Here is an 18,706-nt window from a genome sequence, read left to right on the forward strand (position 1 = left end):
AGTATGGAGTGGGAGGATGAGGGTCAAGGACCGTAATGGTCAGTAGTGGAAATTCATAGGAAGAAGAGAGATCGTGATACAGTAAGCAGTGGAGCATCTAGTAAGGAAAGCATAAAGACGGCCAAGGTAGGAAGCAAGAGTAATGATGTGGTAGGATGAAAGTGGTGATCGTGTTTGATGAGACCACAGGGTCTCATTTACACCCTATCTGACTAACTATTGCCATAGAGAAAGAGGTAGGTGAAGTCAAATTAGTTTGGTTCATTGGAAATGGTCAATTGTTAATATGTTTAAAAAATATATATATTTATCCGTTATTTTACCAGGTAAGTTGACTGAGAACACGTTCTCATTTACAGCAACGACCTGGGGAATTGTTACAGGGGGATGAATGAGCCAATTGTAAACTGGGGATTATTAGGTGACCGTGATGGTTTGAGGGCCAGATTGGGAATTTGGCAAAACACCAGGGTTAACACCCCTATTCTTACGATAAGTGCCATGGGATCATTAATGACCTCAGAGTCAGGACACCAGTTTAACGTCCCATCCGAAAGACGGCACCCTACACAGGGCAGTGTCCCCAATCACTGCCCTGGGGAATTGGGATATTTTTTAGACCAGAGGAAAGAGTGCCTCCTACTGGCCTTCCAACACCGCCTGTGGTAGCCAGGCTCAGCAAGAGAAGATTCTGAAAATGGAAAAGCTTAATGGGAAGAAATTAAAAGCCATGTTCCTGGTGCTTATGCTAGACTGAGGGGAGTCATCACTGGGGTCCCAATATCTATGTCCGTAGATGATATTAAAGAAAATGTGAAGGCGGGAAGAGTGATTGAGGCCTAAAGGTTGATCAGTAGGAAAGAAGGTCAAAGAAGTGAAAGCCTATCAGTGCTGCTGAGGTTTGAGAAGGTTATGCCTGGAAAAGTACAGAGAGGATTCCTTAGTTTCAATGTCAGAGAATTTGTCCCATCTGTATTGCTCTGTTTTATATGCCAAAGAATGGGACATGTAGCTGTTCAATGTAAAGGAAAGAAAAGATGTGCCAAGTGTGGAGGAGAACATGATTACGGTGAATGTGGGAGCAAAGTGAAGGTTGAGTGTTGTAATTGTGTGGGGGAACATTGTGCATCATTTGATGGATGTCAGGTGCAGAGAGAGGCTAGAGAGGCTCAGAGATATATAATTAGTCATGCTGTATCGTATGTAGAGCCTGTAAGACAGATTGGTGGAACTACAGTGTGGAATGATGGAGCTTCCACGGCTGCTCCTGTACTAAGTGGACCTAATGTCGGTGCTGGGTCATTCCTAGTAAGCGGTGCCTTTTCTGTCCCCAGGAAATATCAGTTCTTATTTAGTGTAAAATGTGGATTCCAAAAGTCTTTAAATATAATGTCAGGTGTCCATTACCTTAAAAACACCAAATATGGATCCTGAAAGGGAATTTTATGCATTTTAAACACTTTTTGTCAGTGGATGTAGATGTTTTTGCCATGTCCCCAGGTGTTATTTTATTTTTATTTAACCAGGTAGGCCAATTGAGAACAAGTTCTCATTTACAACTGCGACCTGACCAAGGTAGAGCAAAGCAGTGCGACACAAACAACACAGAGTTACACATGGGATAAACAAACGTACATTCAATAACACAATAGAAAAGTCTTTATACAGTGTGTGCAAATGTAGTAAGATTAGGGAGCAGCAGCATGTAGACTTCAGTATAAGCCTTAAAATAATAAAATGTTTAAAATGTTTCTTCATTATTTTATAGTGCTAGTTGAAGTATCTTTCATCAATATTTTTTTTCCCATGATTATTGTATTTATTTTATTTTATTTAAGATTTTCTGTTTGTCCCTGATACCACTTTCCACCCTGTTAGTTTGTTGTAATTCTCCATTGAAGAAAACAACCACTTCCTACAATACCATATTCAGGAAGTGTCATCATTTCTTTGGTGCGAAAACAATGGTGCGAAGCTAAATAAATATAACCACTCAGTTGTATCTATTTGTCATGTTTCATGTTGTTCGTCTGTAGGTCCCACTCGTACATTTCCACCCTGCTATTCTAAATTATAGACAAAAACATAATAAAATATATATATATTTAAAATATGTTTGATAGAGAAGTTAAAATCCGGTTCAAGTGTTTACCATTATGCTAGCTCAATTTTGCTCACTCACAGATTGAATGGCTAATTCATTGATTGATCGTACATTCCAGCATAGTACGTGGCGGCATGCAGTTAATAAACGATTGTTTGCGGACCGCCATGATATCGAAGAAGAAAATGAAAACGTGATGATGAGTGAATTCCTTTTAGAGCATGTACTTCCGTTTTGCAATGCTTGTTTTTGTTAAATTCATGTGAATGACACTTACAACTTCCGGTTCTCCAGTGCCGTGAATTATTTGTTGTTGTTTAGAAGCAAGGTAAGTCCTACAAAATTAGGACCAATTATTGTGTACTGAAAACATTTATGTAGAGAAATAACAGTAAATATCTTGCCACGCTAATGTTCTGAACCTGTTAGTGTAAGATTTAGCAACATTGGTCATCTGACTGTGATGTTGCAACTAGCTACTTTAACAAGCCAGCTACCTAGCTTTGTATCTGGCTCCCAGGTGATTTCTACCTACAAATTAGAAGACACATGTTCGATATTGATGTGCACTCATTGGCTGTGTGTCTCAGTCATGTTGTGTTTGGTGTAAGGTAATTCTGAGAACATAAACACCTACATTTGCATGCCAGCCACCCTAGACAGATGCTAGCTAGCTTAGCTCAGCTCTATTTATGTTAATACTTCTAATGACACTCAACGTCCCTAAACATTGCATAGTTTAGTGGCTACATTGTTTTAAGCAATTTATGTAAATCTCAGGTTTATGCATCTGGTAGAACTGGAATTATCACAAGGTTAACAGGCCATATTTAAGTTTTTATTATATTGTTAAACTCATGCTCACCCCTATACCAGACCTGACCATAGGTCGTGGACTGTGGTCATGGTAATGTCATCATTAACAATTACTCTAGGCTTAGGGACCCAAATGACAAAGTATAGTGTGTTTCCACAGACTGCAGCATAATTTGCTTTAGTATGGAGTAAAGCTGCATAAACCATAACAAGGCTCTCCCTCCTCTTTTCTCCTCTTAGTGTGTCATTCTTTGCTGTGGTCCAACCTCAACCAGGGCCCCTCTGTTATAATCACACAGGACTCTGGAGAGCTGGGAGCATTAAGCAGTCTGCCATGCACCTCTGGAAAATGGAGGTGAATATTCTCTTAAGCCATTTTATAGAAGACTATTGGGTTGTAGGTAAGCTGTTTTGGTATAACTTAATGTGAATGTTCAATCTGGTTGCAATATTTGTCTCAGCACCAGTGATGTATCAGTGTAGCTACTCTTGAGAGAACTTTGATCTTGAAGAGTTGCTATGACAGTCAGGCTTTTTGCTCCAGCTTAGACATCGGCACCTGAACAGGAAGCAACATTTTCTTAGAACCAAGGCCTAAACAGTCTCTACTATCAGGTCATGGCTGGCTGGTTGGAGCAAAAACCTACAGACACTATTAAGTGGGTTACCTTTCTCAGCTCTACAACATGAACATAAGTGTGGATGATTTATTATTATTATTATTTTTTTTACATTTGTGTATATTGTTAGATATTACTACACTGTTGGAGCTAGGAACACAAGCATTTCGCTACACCCGCAATAACATCTGCTAAATGTGTATGTGACCAATACAAAGTGACGATAATGTCCCTTTTCTCAGGTATCCTCTGACAGGACTGTATGAGGAGGCCTGGTATAGGCCCGTGTTTCTTTAGAGGCAGAGAAGACCACCGCTGCTATTTGAAGTAAGTCCATAGGAATAAATTAGAGAGATTAGAGGGTCATATAAATATGTGACAGACCACTGCCAGCAGCACGGCTCAAGTACCAAACTGAGCTCACCTCATAGGTGTAGCGTCATCTTCTGGTGGAACTAGGGGCATTCTTTTAGAATTTCCCAATAGGCTAGAATGGCTTTGTCCATGTATTAGAAATGTGGTGGTTGAATGCTGTTCTGACTTTGCCAATGAAAAACAGTTATTTGCAATGTGCATAATCAATTTTTGTGTGCTTGTTGTGTGCCTCTGCTGCTTTGAGTCTAGCACCTTCCCTGAACCAAACCACCCTTCTATGTCCCCAACCAGGCCATGGAGAAGATGTCTCGGGTCACTACGGCCCTAGGCAGCAGCGCCATCAGCGGGCGCACCATGTTCTGCCACCTGGACGCGCCCGCCAACGCCATCAGTGTGTGCCGCGATGCCACGCAGGTGGTGGTGGCCGGCCGCAATATCTTCAAGATCTACGGCCTGGAGGAGGAGCAGTTTGTGGAGAAGCTCAACCTGCGCGTGGGCCGCAAGCCCTCGCTCAACTTCAGCTGCGCCGACGTCATGTGGCACCAGATGGAGGAGAACCTGCTGGCCACGGCTGCCACCAACGGGGCAGTAGTCACCTGGAACCTGGGCAAACCGTCACGCAACAAGCAGGACCAGCTGTTCACCGAACACAAGCGTACAGTCAATAAGGTGTGCTTCCACCCCACCGAAGTCTACATGCTGCTTAGTGGCTCCCAGGACGGCTACATGAAGTGCTTCGACCTGCGCAAGAAAGAGTCTGTCAGCACCTTCTCAGGTATGTGTGTGGGGACTCTTTGTGCTCTTTGAGGTTGAACACAGGAGTAACACCTTCAAAATACCTACCTGCTTATGTCCAGGAATGACTGTGGGCTACAAAACAAACAGCATCTTATTTGTTACTACTGTCTTAAATGACAATTTTCAGACAGTATCTTAAACCGCACGTTTTGACATATGACATGGGAATGAACCTGGCCTGAGGACATTATTATTTTTTTCTATTTTATTTCTCTCAGGTCAGTCAGAGAGTGTAAGAGATGTTCAGTTTAGCATGAAGGATTACTTTACTTTCGCTGCTTCCTTTGAAAATGGTAATGTCCAGCTGTGGGACATACGGAGGCCAGACCGGTATGAGAGGATGTTCACAGCCCACACCGGACCTGTGTTTTGCTGTGACTGGCACCCCGATGACAGGTAGGGAGAGGCTTTAGTGAAACTTTAGTGAAAGACATGTTAATACATGTTGAAAAAACACTGTTTGCATTGGTTGACCATTAATCTAAAGTGAATTTTCTTTAGATACAGTAATCATTCTTGCTTACAGTGTGGCTGTTAATTCACTTAAATTATTGTGATTTGCTAATGTATTGGTCTCGGTCTGCAGGGGCTGGCTGGCCACTGGTGGCCGGGACAAGATGGTGAAGGTGTGGGACATGACCACCAACCGGGCCAAGGAGATCTATTGCGTCCAGACTATCGCCTCGGTGGCCCGGGTCAAGTGGCGTCCTGAGAGGAAGTGGCACCTGGCCACCTGCTCCATGATGGTGGACCACAACATCTATGTGTGGGACATCCGGAGGCCCTTCATCCCATTTGCCACCTTCGAGGAGCACAAGGACGTGACCACAGGTATTGTGTGGCGCCACCAGCACGACCCCTACTTCCTACTGTCAGGTTCCAAGGACAGCACGCTCTACCAGCACATGTTCAAGGATGCCAGCCGGCCCGTGGACCGGGCCAACCCTGAGGGACTGTGCTTCGGCCTGTTTGGCGACCTGGCCTTCGCTGCCAAGGAGAGCCTAATCAGTGGCGACGCCAACAGGAAGCCGTACCCGGGTGGTGATCGCCGCTACCCCATCTTCTTCTTCAAAAAGCCCGACCTGACGGAGCAATTTGCCCACGTGTCCAGCGCCCTCAGCGTGTTTGAGTCGTCTTTGGAGAGCAGGCGCATGGACTGGTTTGTCAAGACGGCACGCCTCTACCTCCTCAGCGGCAAACCCTTTGCCGAGCTGTGTGACCACAATGCCAAGGTGGCCAAGGAGCTCAACAGACCTCAGGTCAGTCAGTCTGCCCTTAAGAGATGGGCTGCATTCATTTACATACACTACCATTCAAAAGATTGGGGTCACTTTGTCCATTTTAAAATAACATCAAATTGATCAGAAATACAGTGTAGACATTGTTAATGTTGTAAATGACTATTGTAGCTGGAAATGGCAGATTTTTTTAATGGAATATCTACATAGGTGTACAGAGGCCCATTTATCAGCAACCATCACTCCTGTATTCCAATGGCACGTTGTGTTAGCTAATCCAAGTTTATCATTTGAAAAGGCTAACACAACGTGCTACAATAGTTATTTACAACATTAACAATGTCTACATTGTGTTTCTGATCAATTTGATGTTATTTTAAAGGACAAAAAATGCTTTTCTTTCAAAAACAAGGACATTTCTAAGTGACCCCAAACTTTTGAACGGTAGTGTATATCTAATTCAACATTTTTGAGGAACTAAGTCGAGTTTTGATGATCAATAGTAAACCTCTTTCATATTTCCCCCACTTGAAGGTTTCCACTACATGGACGATGCTTCGGATCATGTTCTCAGACCCAGCGAACCTCTCAACGCCGGGTCCAAATCACATTGGCAAACTGGGCACCCTTCCTTTAATGAACAGGTACTTCCCACATGCTTCACATAAACGCATAGGCTGTAAAATTGTGTGGACAAACTAAAGACTTTTAAATGTAAAATCTTTAATCCTATATTTTGTCTGCCCTAGTTTCAGTATGAAGGAGATGGGCATGGGGACGGAGAGCAGGCTGGACCGCAGTAAAGGAGAGAGCAGACAGGACAACATTCACCTAGAGCTTGGGAACTCGCTAATCAACAGCAACAACGACGGTGAGAGTGAACTCTTAGAAACACTCAAGCTGCTCCCACTTCACTGAAGAAATTAATAAACATAAACACTGAGTGTACAAAACATTAGGAACACCTGCCTAATATTGAGTTGCACCCCATTTTTCCCTCAGAACAGCCTCAATTTGTCAGGGCATGGACTCAAGGTGTTGAAAGGGTTCCACAAGAATGCTGGCCCATGTTGACTCCAATGCTTCTCACAGTTGTGTCAAGTTGGCTGGATGTCCTTTGGGTGGTGGACCATTTTTTTAATACACACGGGAAACTGTTGAGCGTGAAACCCAGCAGTGTTGCAGTTCTTGACACACACAAACCGGTGCGCCTGGCACCTCCTACCATACCCCGTTCAAAGGCACTTAAATATTTTGTCTTGCCCATTCCCCCTCTGAATGGCACACATACATAATCCATGTCTCAATTGTCTCAAGGCTTAAAAACCTGTCTCCTACCCTTCATCGACATTGATTTGAAGTGGATTTAACAAGTGACGTCAATAGCTTTCACCTCGATTCACCTGGTCAGTCTATCATGGAAAGAGCAGGTGTACCTAATGTTTTGTACACTCAGTGTAGGTGGTTCTTGTGAACTGCATTTAGTAGTATGTGACTTACTATGCTAGATGAGTAAAAAAGATTGATATTTGTCCCACTGCAGAGAATGAAGAGACAGAGGGAAGTGAGGGCCAGGCGGAGTACATGTTTGGTGATGCTGAGCTGGACGACGATGACCTCTACTCTATGGAGCACGACATCCAGGCCGGTGAGTCTCTGACCCCTATATAGGTCCTATACATTCAACACTGACATCTTGGATGTAGCCACTAGCCACCGCTAACCTTACATGTCTATTGCCATATAAAATGTAAGTTACAGCCATGATTGAGGGCTGGTCTATGATCTACCCCAAGTACTTTCTGAGCATGTTCTTCTCTCTGGTGTTTTCAGCGGAGGAGCAGGAGTACACGCTCCCCCAGGAGGCCTTCCCACTGCGCCACGAGATCATGGACAACCCGTTGGCGCCGGAGCACCTGCAGCAGGACAAGGCCGACTCGCCGCATGCCAGCGGCAACGAGGCGGAGGTCATGTGCTTGACGCCCATCGAGTCCTTCTCCCTGATCTCAATCTCCCAGCCACTGTTCAGCCCCCACCTTCCTGCCCACTTCTTCTGCCCTGTGGTCAGGGAGATGCTGAGCCATTATGCCGAGCAGGGCGACGTGCAGATGGCTGTCTCGGTGCTCATCGTCCTGGGAGACCGCATCCGCAAGGAGATTGACGACCTCACTCAGGTCAGAGCTTAGGGATATAAGTTGTCATAGTGTTCTATAACACTATAATAATGTTAATCTATGGTCGGTTCCTGAAGTAGAATCCAGATTCTATGATTATGCGTTGCATAAAATTTATTGGGATGGTCTTGAGAATTCTATTTAAACGATTTAACATGGCTGATTGCTTGATAGAAAAAGTTATGATGGAGATTAGAGTCTTGGTAATCTGAATATTCTCCAAACTGGCAAATATGTTCATTTTGGCATGTTCTAATAATCGAGGTGACCCTATTTCAGGAGCACTGGTACATGTCCTACATTGACTTGCTGCAGCGTTTCGAGCTGTGGAACGTGTCCAACGAGGTCATCAAGCTGAGCACGTGCAGCGCCATCACCTGTCTGAACCAGACATCCACCACTCTGCATGTCAACTGCAGCAACTGCAAACGGCCCATGAGCAACAGGGGCTGGATCTGTGACAGGTACAACTTAAAACCATAACGTATAACTTTGACCCACCTGACACAGTAAAGGGAAGGGTTAATAACCTATTAGAAACAATATAGAGCTCAAAGTCAAGAGAACATTTGGAAGTTAGACCAATATGTCTTACCACTCGACCTCTTTGCCCATTCCCCAGATGCCACCAGTGTGCCAGCGTTTGTGCCGTGTGCCACCACGTGGTGAAGGGGCTGTTCGTGTGGTGCCAGGGCTGCAGTCACGGCGGGCACTTGGAGCACGTGAAGAACTGGCTAAAGAGCAGTTCCCACTGCCCGGCCGGCTGCGGTCACCTGTGTGAGTACACCTGACCCTCCGCTCCACCCCTGCCCAGCTTGCTCTCTGTGTGAGGGAGCACCACACCTCAGTGCCTGGCTCACCCTGGCCTGGGTCTCACACTCCAGGCTGGCGTCTCCTGAGACTGGGGTCCACAAGGGTCTGGCCATGGTAGCAAGATGGCTACTATTGGAAGACAGGTGGGTAAGACTGGAGTCCAATCCACAGAACCAGTCCGAGAGGAGGACATGTATGTACCGTATGGAGCACTGTTAAAAGTTTGTGATGGGGCCCCTGCCCTACTTGGCAATGACAGAAACTTGAAGTTAAGTGAAAACAATCATTTGTGAATATATACACAATATATGCTGATATGGCCTTTATTTTATTTTTCATTTCTTCAATGTATTGCTCAGCTGGCCTTGTCTCACACACACAGCTGGGCAGACCTCCATGTTCAGCACAGTGTTTTCTATGGCAATAAAACATTTAGACCGAAGCTCAGCTGTCTCTGTACCATAAACCATGTGAACTCGTATTACCGCTGTCAGTGACCTTTTGAATGGGACACATTGCCATAACAATTATTATGGAACTAATATTTTAAAAGGAATAAGTTACACTATATTAGACAGGTTAAATTGTGTTTACATCTTATTCATTATAGAAGAAAAAGAAACGCACACCTATTTAGGCGAGGTGCTGGCTAGCGGAGTAGAAAACTTAAAAATAAAGGAGAGCTGCACACTCTAGGAGCTCAGATGCAAAAATATTTAATTTACCAACGTTTCGACAGGCAAGCTGTCTTCATCAGGGTACAATCGCAGACACTGCAGACACTGCGATGACTCGTTTTATATATAGTGTCAAGACACACAGGTGTCTGTAATCATGGCCAAGAGTGGCCTAATATCATTGGTTAATTTCTCAAATATTAAAATGGCATAGAAAGAGCAACATACAATAAATACAAATGGATAACATACGATCATAGACTCACTTAAGACCACACAAGCCTACAAACAACCACAATGGCAAAGTCACAACAATCACAAGAATGGCTTCAGATCAAAGTCCACGTTAAGACCGAAGGGAGCAAGGGTCTTTAAGTTAAAGATCCAAGCAGCCTCTCGTTTTAACAATAAATTATCAAGGTCACCCCCTCTCCTAGGGAGGGTGACATGTTCGATGCCAATATAACGCAGAGACGAAATCGAGTGGCCTGCCTCAAAAGTGGGCCGCAACTGGGTAGGTCAAGTTTATTCATCTTATTCATTACAATGTAAAATTAGTCATTCATAATCAGACTTGTGTAACTTTCATACTAAAATGTTGAGAAATTACTTTTTGTTAGGGATGAAAAATTGCCTGGAAAGTTAAAATGTGCATTAGATTTGATCATTGAATAGGTTCACTGACACGATGCAAAACATGTATTTATTGAGCTTATGATTACACACCCACACAGAACACTACATTCACTGTGGTCATGCTTAAAGAAAGATGTAAACATCAATCACAATAAAATGGGAAGTTTGTGTGGTTCAGAGAGAAATATTACAGAAGAGACTAGTAACATAGGCGTCGTGAAAGATTAACACTGGAGGTTACGGACATTGTTTTCCTCTATCGGGATTTTCTGTTCCAGACATTACATTCAGAAGGATGACACTTCCTAACATGAAACAGAATACATTTTAATATATCTTAATGATTTTAAAAACCACAACTGATTTTAGGGGATATCAAACACATTTTCAAAAATGAATTTACATTTCTCTTCCTGTCAAAGATCAGGTTAGTTAGAAACATAAGTGATCTTTAATTTGTTTGGTTGCGTCACTGACCACAGCATGTGCATTCAGACAGACCCCATACCCTTTTCCACATTTTGTTACGTTACAGCTTAATTCTAAAATTGATCAAATATTTTTTTCCTCCCTCAATCTACACACAATACCCCATAATGACAAAGCGAAAACAGGTTTTTAGAAATTTAAAAAAATATTACAAAAAAAAATAAACCTTTGTCCTTTGCTATGAGACTTGATCCATTGATCATCTTTGAGATACTTCAAGAACTTGATTGGAGTCAATTCAATTGTTTGGACATGATTTGGAAAGGCACACACCTGTCCTACAGTACCAGTCGAAAGGTTGGACACACCTACTCATTCAAGGGTTTTTCTTTATTTTTACTATTTTCTACATTGTATAATAATATAAGACAAACTATGGAATCATGTAGTAACCAAAAAAGTGTTAAACAGAGTAGCCAACCTTGAGATTTTACTGCAGAGGTGTGTTGAATGACAATTTCCATACACAGCCACATAGAGAAGTCAGATTTGAAAATTCCTAATAAGACACTTTAGTCATCACCTTTGTGCACAAAACATCAATTGAATTATACAGATAATTGTCTTCTTTTTTTTTAATGACTCACTCCCGAAGATATTAACGTTTTATTTTCATACAATGTCTGCCATGTTTTTGGTTGACGTGATGACGTCGTTGCTGCTACCGGTGTATACTGAGTGCTAGTGTGCATGTAAAAAAAAAAAAAAAATGTAAGTGCTAGTGTGCATGTAATGTTGGTCCATATGAACCGGATGCAACCCGGATATAGATGGTTCATTAATCGGCGTATGCGAACGTGAGTAGATTACCTTGAAAATAACGGGCGGACATCCTGGACGCAGCCTCCAGTTCTTATTACCTAAATGGCCTGAATGGCACCAAAACGGATTATGGGGAAAGTGGAAACTAGCAAAGCATCATGGTCGATGTAGTCGTTTTCATTCTGCCTGAAGAGAGTCAACCGGGAACATCCTTGTACCCTGCTGGCCCGTGATTGGTCTGTGTCAGCACGTGGTCCTATGTGACGACAAATGTAGTAGGTAGAATGGATCACTATTTAATTAAATATCTCGATTTTCAGCAAACTTTTAAATAATTCACTGTGGGGGTTGAACTAATTTAAGAGGCCAAATCAGGTGCCTATATATTTTTTTGTTTGGCGTTCTGGCGATTTGTAATTTACATTGGATTTCTATGGGAAACCAGACACTGGGCGGCCTGCATTATTTACACCGAGCTGCATAGCAGTAATCCCCAGCTTCACAGCCTGTCTGATCTGGCGACCAACGGTGACACAACAATGAGAATTGGATTGTCGATCCGTCCCATTTTCTTGACAACCAGCAGAGCTAGCTGGGAAATCATGCTCTTGACAAACCCAGTCGGGAGAAGAATGAAAACCTCTTCTCCCCTGGGAAAAGCCTTGCAGTTATTTGCTGTTTCAATTTAGTTATGCCTTCCAGTTCTGATATAACTGCTCCTATAGCAGCATCAACACCAACCTCCTCAAGAACAGCCATTGTTGTTGCGACTTCTTTAAATTTGCATTGGCGGATCGTAACCAACTGAAAGGTGCATACACCGCCACCTCCTACACTGGAGTGTGAAGGCTCCCCATCACAGGAGGTTGGTGGCAGCTTATTTGGGGAGAACGGGCTCTTGGTATTGGCTGGAACTGAATGAGTGGAACGGTATCAAATACATGGTTTCTATGTGTTTGGTGCCATTCCATTTGCTTCGTTCCAGCCATTAGTATATGCCATCCTACACTCAGCAGCCTCCACTGCTCCCTATTCATCTATTTATTTCAGCTAGCCCCATTGTTCTGGAGTGTGAATTAATTACACTTTGTGATTAAAAAAAGGGAGGGGACAAAGGACAGGGAAAAGGGAAGACAAATTGCCCGACCAACTAACCTCACACCTATTAAAACCTCACCACTATGCCACTACTTGGCTCTGTCTGATCCTACACCAGGCCGGCTGCCTGGGAGGAAGGGACACTATCGTTCAACACACCTTGTAACTGCTCTGTAGCAAAATCTCGTACACCCAAGTACTTCTCTTCAGCTGCCACCACAAATATTTTCTGTGATTTACGTTCCATTTCTGCTGTGCAGATAACCAGGGCTATGGATGCTAAGAAACCAACCTTACTGAAGCACATGTTATTCCTATCATTCTTTATTGGCCTCGGCCTACTCACAGGTAACCTCTTAGGATCCCCGCCCTGGAACCATCTTCCTCTGCTACTACTCTTCACTGCCTCAGCATACGACACCTTCTGTAATACTCTGATCCTGGCAACCTTAACCTGCCTTTCTCTCACCGGAAACTTCTGATCTCCAGCACCATGGGTCCCCACTGGCGTGTATTCATGAATGGCAAGGAAGCCAGACTTCGCCCAAAAATGTACCAACAAAACCCCCCCCCCCCAAAAAACATAATAATTTATCGTTTGTGTCTCTGCCTCATCATTTTTCTTCAGTTCACAAGAGGCTGAATGTATCTCACAGGAGAAAGCATCCGAATGAGTGAAACAGCTCCCCTCTGTTTCTCTATGTGTAGGCCATCTATCTGATGATGTTTGGTCCAAATGAGTATGAAATTATTGCCGCCCATAGCATTGAATGCAAGGGAAGCCAGTGAGCATTTGGCCTCCATTGATTAAGAAAAAGTATAAAAAATGAGCCAATCAGCGTTTAGCTAAACTAAGCGAGCTATTCATCTATTTGGTCGACGCACCAAAAAAAAGTGTCAAGGGAAGCCAGCTTGGATTTTGGCCTCACTCCTATCAAATCCCATTGAGAGCATACGTCATTGACAGAAACACTTGAATTTTTGCATCTCGTTGTGTTGTTGTCCTCCGGTGGCTAGCTAGCTAGCTAAAATTGGCCCTTTCCTAAATTTAGCCATGGATGGAGATAGGGATTTGGACTTGTGGTTTTACTTAATTCTCCGTACTGGACAATTATTATAATGGAGATTAATAAGCGTGTACTGTATGACAGTGATAGACCGTTTTGTCAACATGAAAGAGAGGAGGATGGCATTGGTGTTTTTCTGCAAGTAGGGTGCGTCAATATGTTTTTCAACTTGCATGAACGCGCACACAGATGCTCACGTACACACACACACAAACACAGAAATCAGAACCATGGACAGCCATATCATGTTTAGTTTACGTTGATTGGACAATTGTTTCCGGTATCATTTAGTGGTCACTGTATTAGACTAAGCAGAGCTGATTTGGTGATGTTGAAATGGTGCTGGAATAGTGGAGGCAGCATTTTATTTCTTTGCAACTTACGGTAACTCTCTGTGGTTCTAAATCAACAGTTGTTTAGTGGTCCAAAAATGGCGGAAACATTAACTTGCTTGACCATGCTATAGGTAATGTTAGTGTACATGAAATATGCTTTGTGGACTTCACTGGACAGAGGTTGCTACCTGGTTTTGTGATAAAACAAAGATGTGGTGGAATTTATTCTTCCACTGTGTCTTGGCTTCCCCATTGATTTTACCCACACACCGCTACTGGGTTCCCCTACAGTTAACACAGACAACTTTTTCCACCGATATTACACATTCCTTTGTCTCATGCCCTCCTGCACACTAATGACATTTAGTAAGTGAGGGGCTCAAACGGTTTGAATCTGGTCGTTGCCACTTGTATCCGTGTAGCGAAACAACAACAAAAAAGCCCTTCAGCCAATCAGCGGGTTTGAATGGACATTTGAACTCTGGCTTCGCCCACTCTAGCTCAGTGTTTTTAGACATTGACAGAAGAAGATGCAAGTTTGGCTGGCGACCGAGTTTACAGTGTTTATTTTAGAAGTGTTGTGCGTGCATCAACAATAACCACAAAGATCACATTTATGTGTGTGTGTGCTAATGTGTGGTGAACTAGAGAATAAAACTATTGATACAGAGACACCTGCCTGGTTCTTGCAGGACTGCCTCTATTAGGGTCAGACCAAAGTAGAGTCAGAATTAAGTCACTAGCAGGTGAGGGCATCTACAGCCAACCGTTCAGACAGTTCCAGATGGACGTTTTTACATGGTCCTTCGAGCAGGATTCTGACCTGGCTACAGTGAAGATGTTCCAGTACCCAAAAGAGAAGTTGTTTCTGTGCCCCAGGATGCAGATGAGTTATCCTGCATTCCAAGGACATATGGGGCTGCTGTCACCACCCAATACACACACACGAAGATGTCGCTTTCCAGAGGAAGATGAGCTGCTAGGTCTTACCCACCTCTCTCATCCTACAGTCGACCAGCCCGACTCCAGGCCTCCTCAGTGGTCAGCTCACCAGTGGGGAGCTGCTGAGGGAATACGAGGACCTGCGTCATGAGCAGCAAGAGATCAGGAGGGCGTACTCTGCGGGAGCACCGGTACCGCCACTACTCTCCTGGAGTACCACCACAGCCGATACTCCCCAAACAGACACCACTCCAGGCCTCCCTGGCCAGAGTATTCGCCACCTCCACAGGTGGCCCAGTTATTCACCAGCTCGTCGTTGCTCCAGCCCCCCCCCCCCCCCCCCGGCTGGAGCCTATGCCATATCTACCAGAGCTTCGAGAGCGCCACATGGTTAAGGAGACACCCGCTTCAGTTGTGGAGCCACAGCCAGCCGATGCCATAGGGCTTGTACTTGGTGGTGCCCAATCGGATGCCGGCCCGAGAGGGTGCCTGCTCTCTCTCAGGAGCCCCTCCCTGCTCCTGGCCAAGAGCCTAAGCCAGTCACGGCCTGGTGGGATCAGACTCTTCCGGTCTTTCAAGCCTGTGGCCACAAGGACTTAGCCCTTCCTCCTGGCTCTGTCAGCCCCTGCCTGGTCCCAGACCAGGGGGTTCTTGTTTTCCCCGCCTGCTAGCACCCTGCTAGCTCCAGCCTCAAGGACTCTGATACTTCCAGATCTCCCAGACCTTGCCTCAGGGGGCCCTCCAGTTCTCTCCTTGGGGGACCCACCAGAAGTCACCCCTGATGTTCCCCATGACCTAGCTGTCCAGTTCCCTGCCCCCAGGGTAGGGTTAGAGTCCCCTTCTTCCATGGTAGGGTCAGAGTTCCCTTCCTTCCCAATAGATTCAGAGCTCCCTTCCTTCCCGGAAGGTTCAGAGTTCCCTTCCTTCCCAGTAGGTTCAGAGTTTCCTTCCTTCCTGGTAGGATCAGAGTTGCCCACCACCACGATAGGGTCAGAGTTCCCTTCCTTCCTGGTAGGGTCAGGTTTAGAGTTCCGTGCCTCTCTGCTAGGCCTTCAGCGCCGTGCCTCACAGGGAAGCTTTGAGTGTCCTGCCCCTCAGATAGGCTTTGAGTATCCTGCCCCCATGGTAGGTCTAGAGTTCCCTGCCTTCCCGTTAGGTCCAGTCTATCTTGGCCCCTCTGTAGGTTTTCAGTTTACGTTCGTACCTGGCCTTTAGTCTCTGGCCATAGTTGCAGGTTCATACTGTTCTGACTTAGGTTCCTGGACTCCTGCCATACTGCTAGGCCCCCAGTAATTTGCCATTCTAGGTTTACAGTTCCCTGCACTAGTAGACCCTAGGTATCCTACCCAGCCAGGGCCCACGTTCGCATCGTTGTCAGGTCCACAGTATCCTGCCCTGAAGGGATCGAAGACCCCTGCCTTATTGGGTACACAGCGCCCTAGCCTGTCAGCCTTAGAGCCCCCTGCCCTGCCAGGCTCTAAGTTAGGTGCCCTGTCTGTAGGTCTGCAGTCTCTCTCCCTGCTCAGATTGCAGCCCCCTGCCTTAGTTGGTAGGTAGTTGCCTATCCCACCAGGTTTAGAGCCTCCTGCCTTACTAGGCCCCAAATTAGCTGCACTAGGATCGCAGTCTCCAGACACACAGTCCACAGCTCTCTAGCCCACCAGGCTTTGAGCCTCCTGCACTGCTAGGCCACAAGTAACCTGCGCTAGGTTCTCAGTCCTCAGCCCTTGTCTGCTCTCAGTCCCTAGTACTAGGTCCTCAGTCTCCAGCATTAGTCGGCCCTCAGCCCGTAGCCCAGGTGGGTCATCAGGCTCCTGCCCCGCTAGGCTCAAAGGTACCAGTTTCTCCAGTAGGACCAGAGTTCTACTGCTGTTCTAGGCCTCTTTCAGTTTCCCTGTCAGGTCCAGATTTGCTGTCCCTGTCAGGCCCAAAGTTATCAACACTAGGCTCCCAGCCCTCAGCCGTTCTAATTTCGCTGTCTCCAGCTCTAGTCGGCCATCAGTCCACTGCTCCACCAGGCTACAGGTTCTCTGCCCCACTAAGTCGGCAGCCTCTGCCCTCAGTTGGTCCGCAGCCCCCAGCCTCAATTGGCAAGTAGTCAGCTCCCTCAGTGCTACACGCCGAACCTCCTACACTAGTTCTAAGCCCTGGGTCTCCTGTCCCACTCGGCTTTGAGTTATTTGCTCCTCTAGGTGTGCAGTCCCTGCCTCTAGCCAGTTCACAGCCCCCAGTCTCAGCCAACACCCAATCGACTATACTAGCGCTAAGCTACAAATTCCCTGCTCGGCTAGGTTCACAGCCTCCCACCATACCTAGTTTGCAGTCCTCAGTCTTAGTAGTAGGTTCCAAATCTTCACCCCTGTCAGGCCCTAAGTTTCCTGCCCTGCTAGGTCCTCAGCTCCCTGACCTGGGGGACCCACCGTTCCCTAACCAGGGGGGCCTGCTGTCTCTAGTTCTGGGTGTGTTGTGTGTGCATCAGCAATAATCACAAAGATCACTTATATGTGTGGTGGTGAACTAGAGAATAAAATTCTGGATAAGGATACATCTGTCTGGTTCTTGTCGGACTGCCTGTAGTGGGGTCATACTCAAGTAGAGTCAGCATCAAGTCACTAGTGGGTGAGGGCATCTACAGCCAACTGCTCGGACGGCTTCAACTAGCCGTTTTTACAAAAAACAGAATGTAAGCTTGCAGATCAGGATGGTTTGTACGAGGCTATGCATTAAGGAGTTTTACTGCAAGTTGTAACAGAAACTGTGGCATGAAATAGTATACTCTTTTCCAACAACACACTTGTCTTGAGTCCAGGGCACATTATTAGTAACTGTTTTCACCTCCCTGAACAAGACAGGTGTGTTACTGGACAAGGCTGACTTGCTCACCTTTCAGTTTAAATAAAGTGTGGTGTACAGCAGGTTAGCCATCAGGGGGAGACTCGTCGAGGCCTGGTGACAGACGGAGTCTACATCACGAGGTGATGGCTCCTTCTGCTGGACGTGCCAGGTCTTAACGGGCCCTCCGGCCAGGACTAATTGGGGATGATTGTGGTTTGTGAGTAATCAAGGGGCTGATTGCTCACGAGCTGGACAAGTCCCAAAGGCTGCCAGAAGGGCAGCACATGGGGAAGGGACTGGGGGAAGAGAGATTACTCCCTTATAGTCGTGCTCAGTCCCAGGGAAAATGGAGGGAGCTCAGGTTTGTTCCCCACAGGATACAGCAAGACCCGGAGCCCAGAAGACTGTATCCCGGAGAGGGTCTCCCCCATTATTTTATTTTTGTTTGTTATTTAAATGAACATCCTGGAAACCGAGCTAATCCAACTCTGTCCGTGTCTGATCTGTGTAAACGTCTTGACAAAAACCCCTGGTCTGCCACAAAAGGTAGAGATGGTCGTAGATTGATGCAACTTCAGTGAATTCATGCGAAGTGAGGATATTTATGCAAATAATACATTTTATTAATCAAAAGCTTTACAATACATAGTCAAACCATGACCAATAGCATTATCACGACCAAAGCAAAGAACTTTATTAAGACTCTCAAAATAGTTTCTCAGAGGAAGTTGAAGCAGAACTCTTCCTTAGCAGAGGTGAAGACCAAAGTTGAGTTCTCCTGGTTCTACAAACTTGTGTTTGGAGTCATAGCCTGAAAAGTATCTTGTTGACTCTTTGCATCGGAATTTATGGGTATTTAAAGTGTCTGTCTTATTTTCTGCTTTCCTGTGGAAAACTGACATCTTAGCAGGGTCTGCCACTGCTTTG

At 45.3% G+C, this 18,706-nt stretch overlaps 1 protein-coding gene across 2 annotated transcripts; it reads left to right on the forward strand.

The window, feature by feature from the left end:
• Positions 1 to 2,358: 2,358 nt before the first annotated feature.
• LOC120060879 (GATOR complex protein WDR24-like) lies at positions 2,359 to 9,380 on the forward strand. Of its 2 annotated transcripts, none has more exons than XM_039010287.1 (12): positions 2,359 to 2,432; positions 3,161 to 3,275; positions 3,783 to 3,867; positions 4,207 to 4,690; positions 4,932 to 5,109; positions 5,300 to 5,972; positions 6,486 to 6,595; positions 6,701 to 6,822; positions 7,495 to 7,599; positions 7,785 to 8,125; positions 8,405 to 8,589; positions 8,748 to 9,380. In XM_039010287.1, the coding sequence occupies exons 4-12, from the start codon at positions 4,210 to 4,212 to the stop codon at positions 8,914 to 8,916; spliced, it is 2,364 nt and encodes a 787-aa protein (XP_038866215.1). In that variant the 5' UTR covers positions 2,359 to 2,432; positions 3,161 to 3,275; positions 3,783 to 3,867; positions 4,207 to 4,209; the 3' UTR covers positions 8,917 to 9,380. The 2 variants fall into 2 exon arrangements, with proteins under 2 accessions (XP_038866215.1, XP_038866216.1); XM_039010288.1 differs by having other exon boundaries at positions 2,384 to 2,432; positions 3,220 to 3,275.
• The last annotated feature ends 9,326 nt before the right edge of the window (positions 9,381 to 18,706 follow it).

This window comes from Salvelinus namaycush, chromosome 16 (assembly GCF_016432855.1).
Source record: "Salvelinus namaycush isolate Seneca chromosome 16, SaNama_1.0, whole genome shotgun sequence".
NCBI lineage: Eukaryota > Metazoa > Chordata > Actinopteri > Salmoniformes > Salmonidae > Salvelinus > Salvelinus namaycush.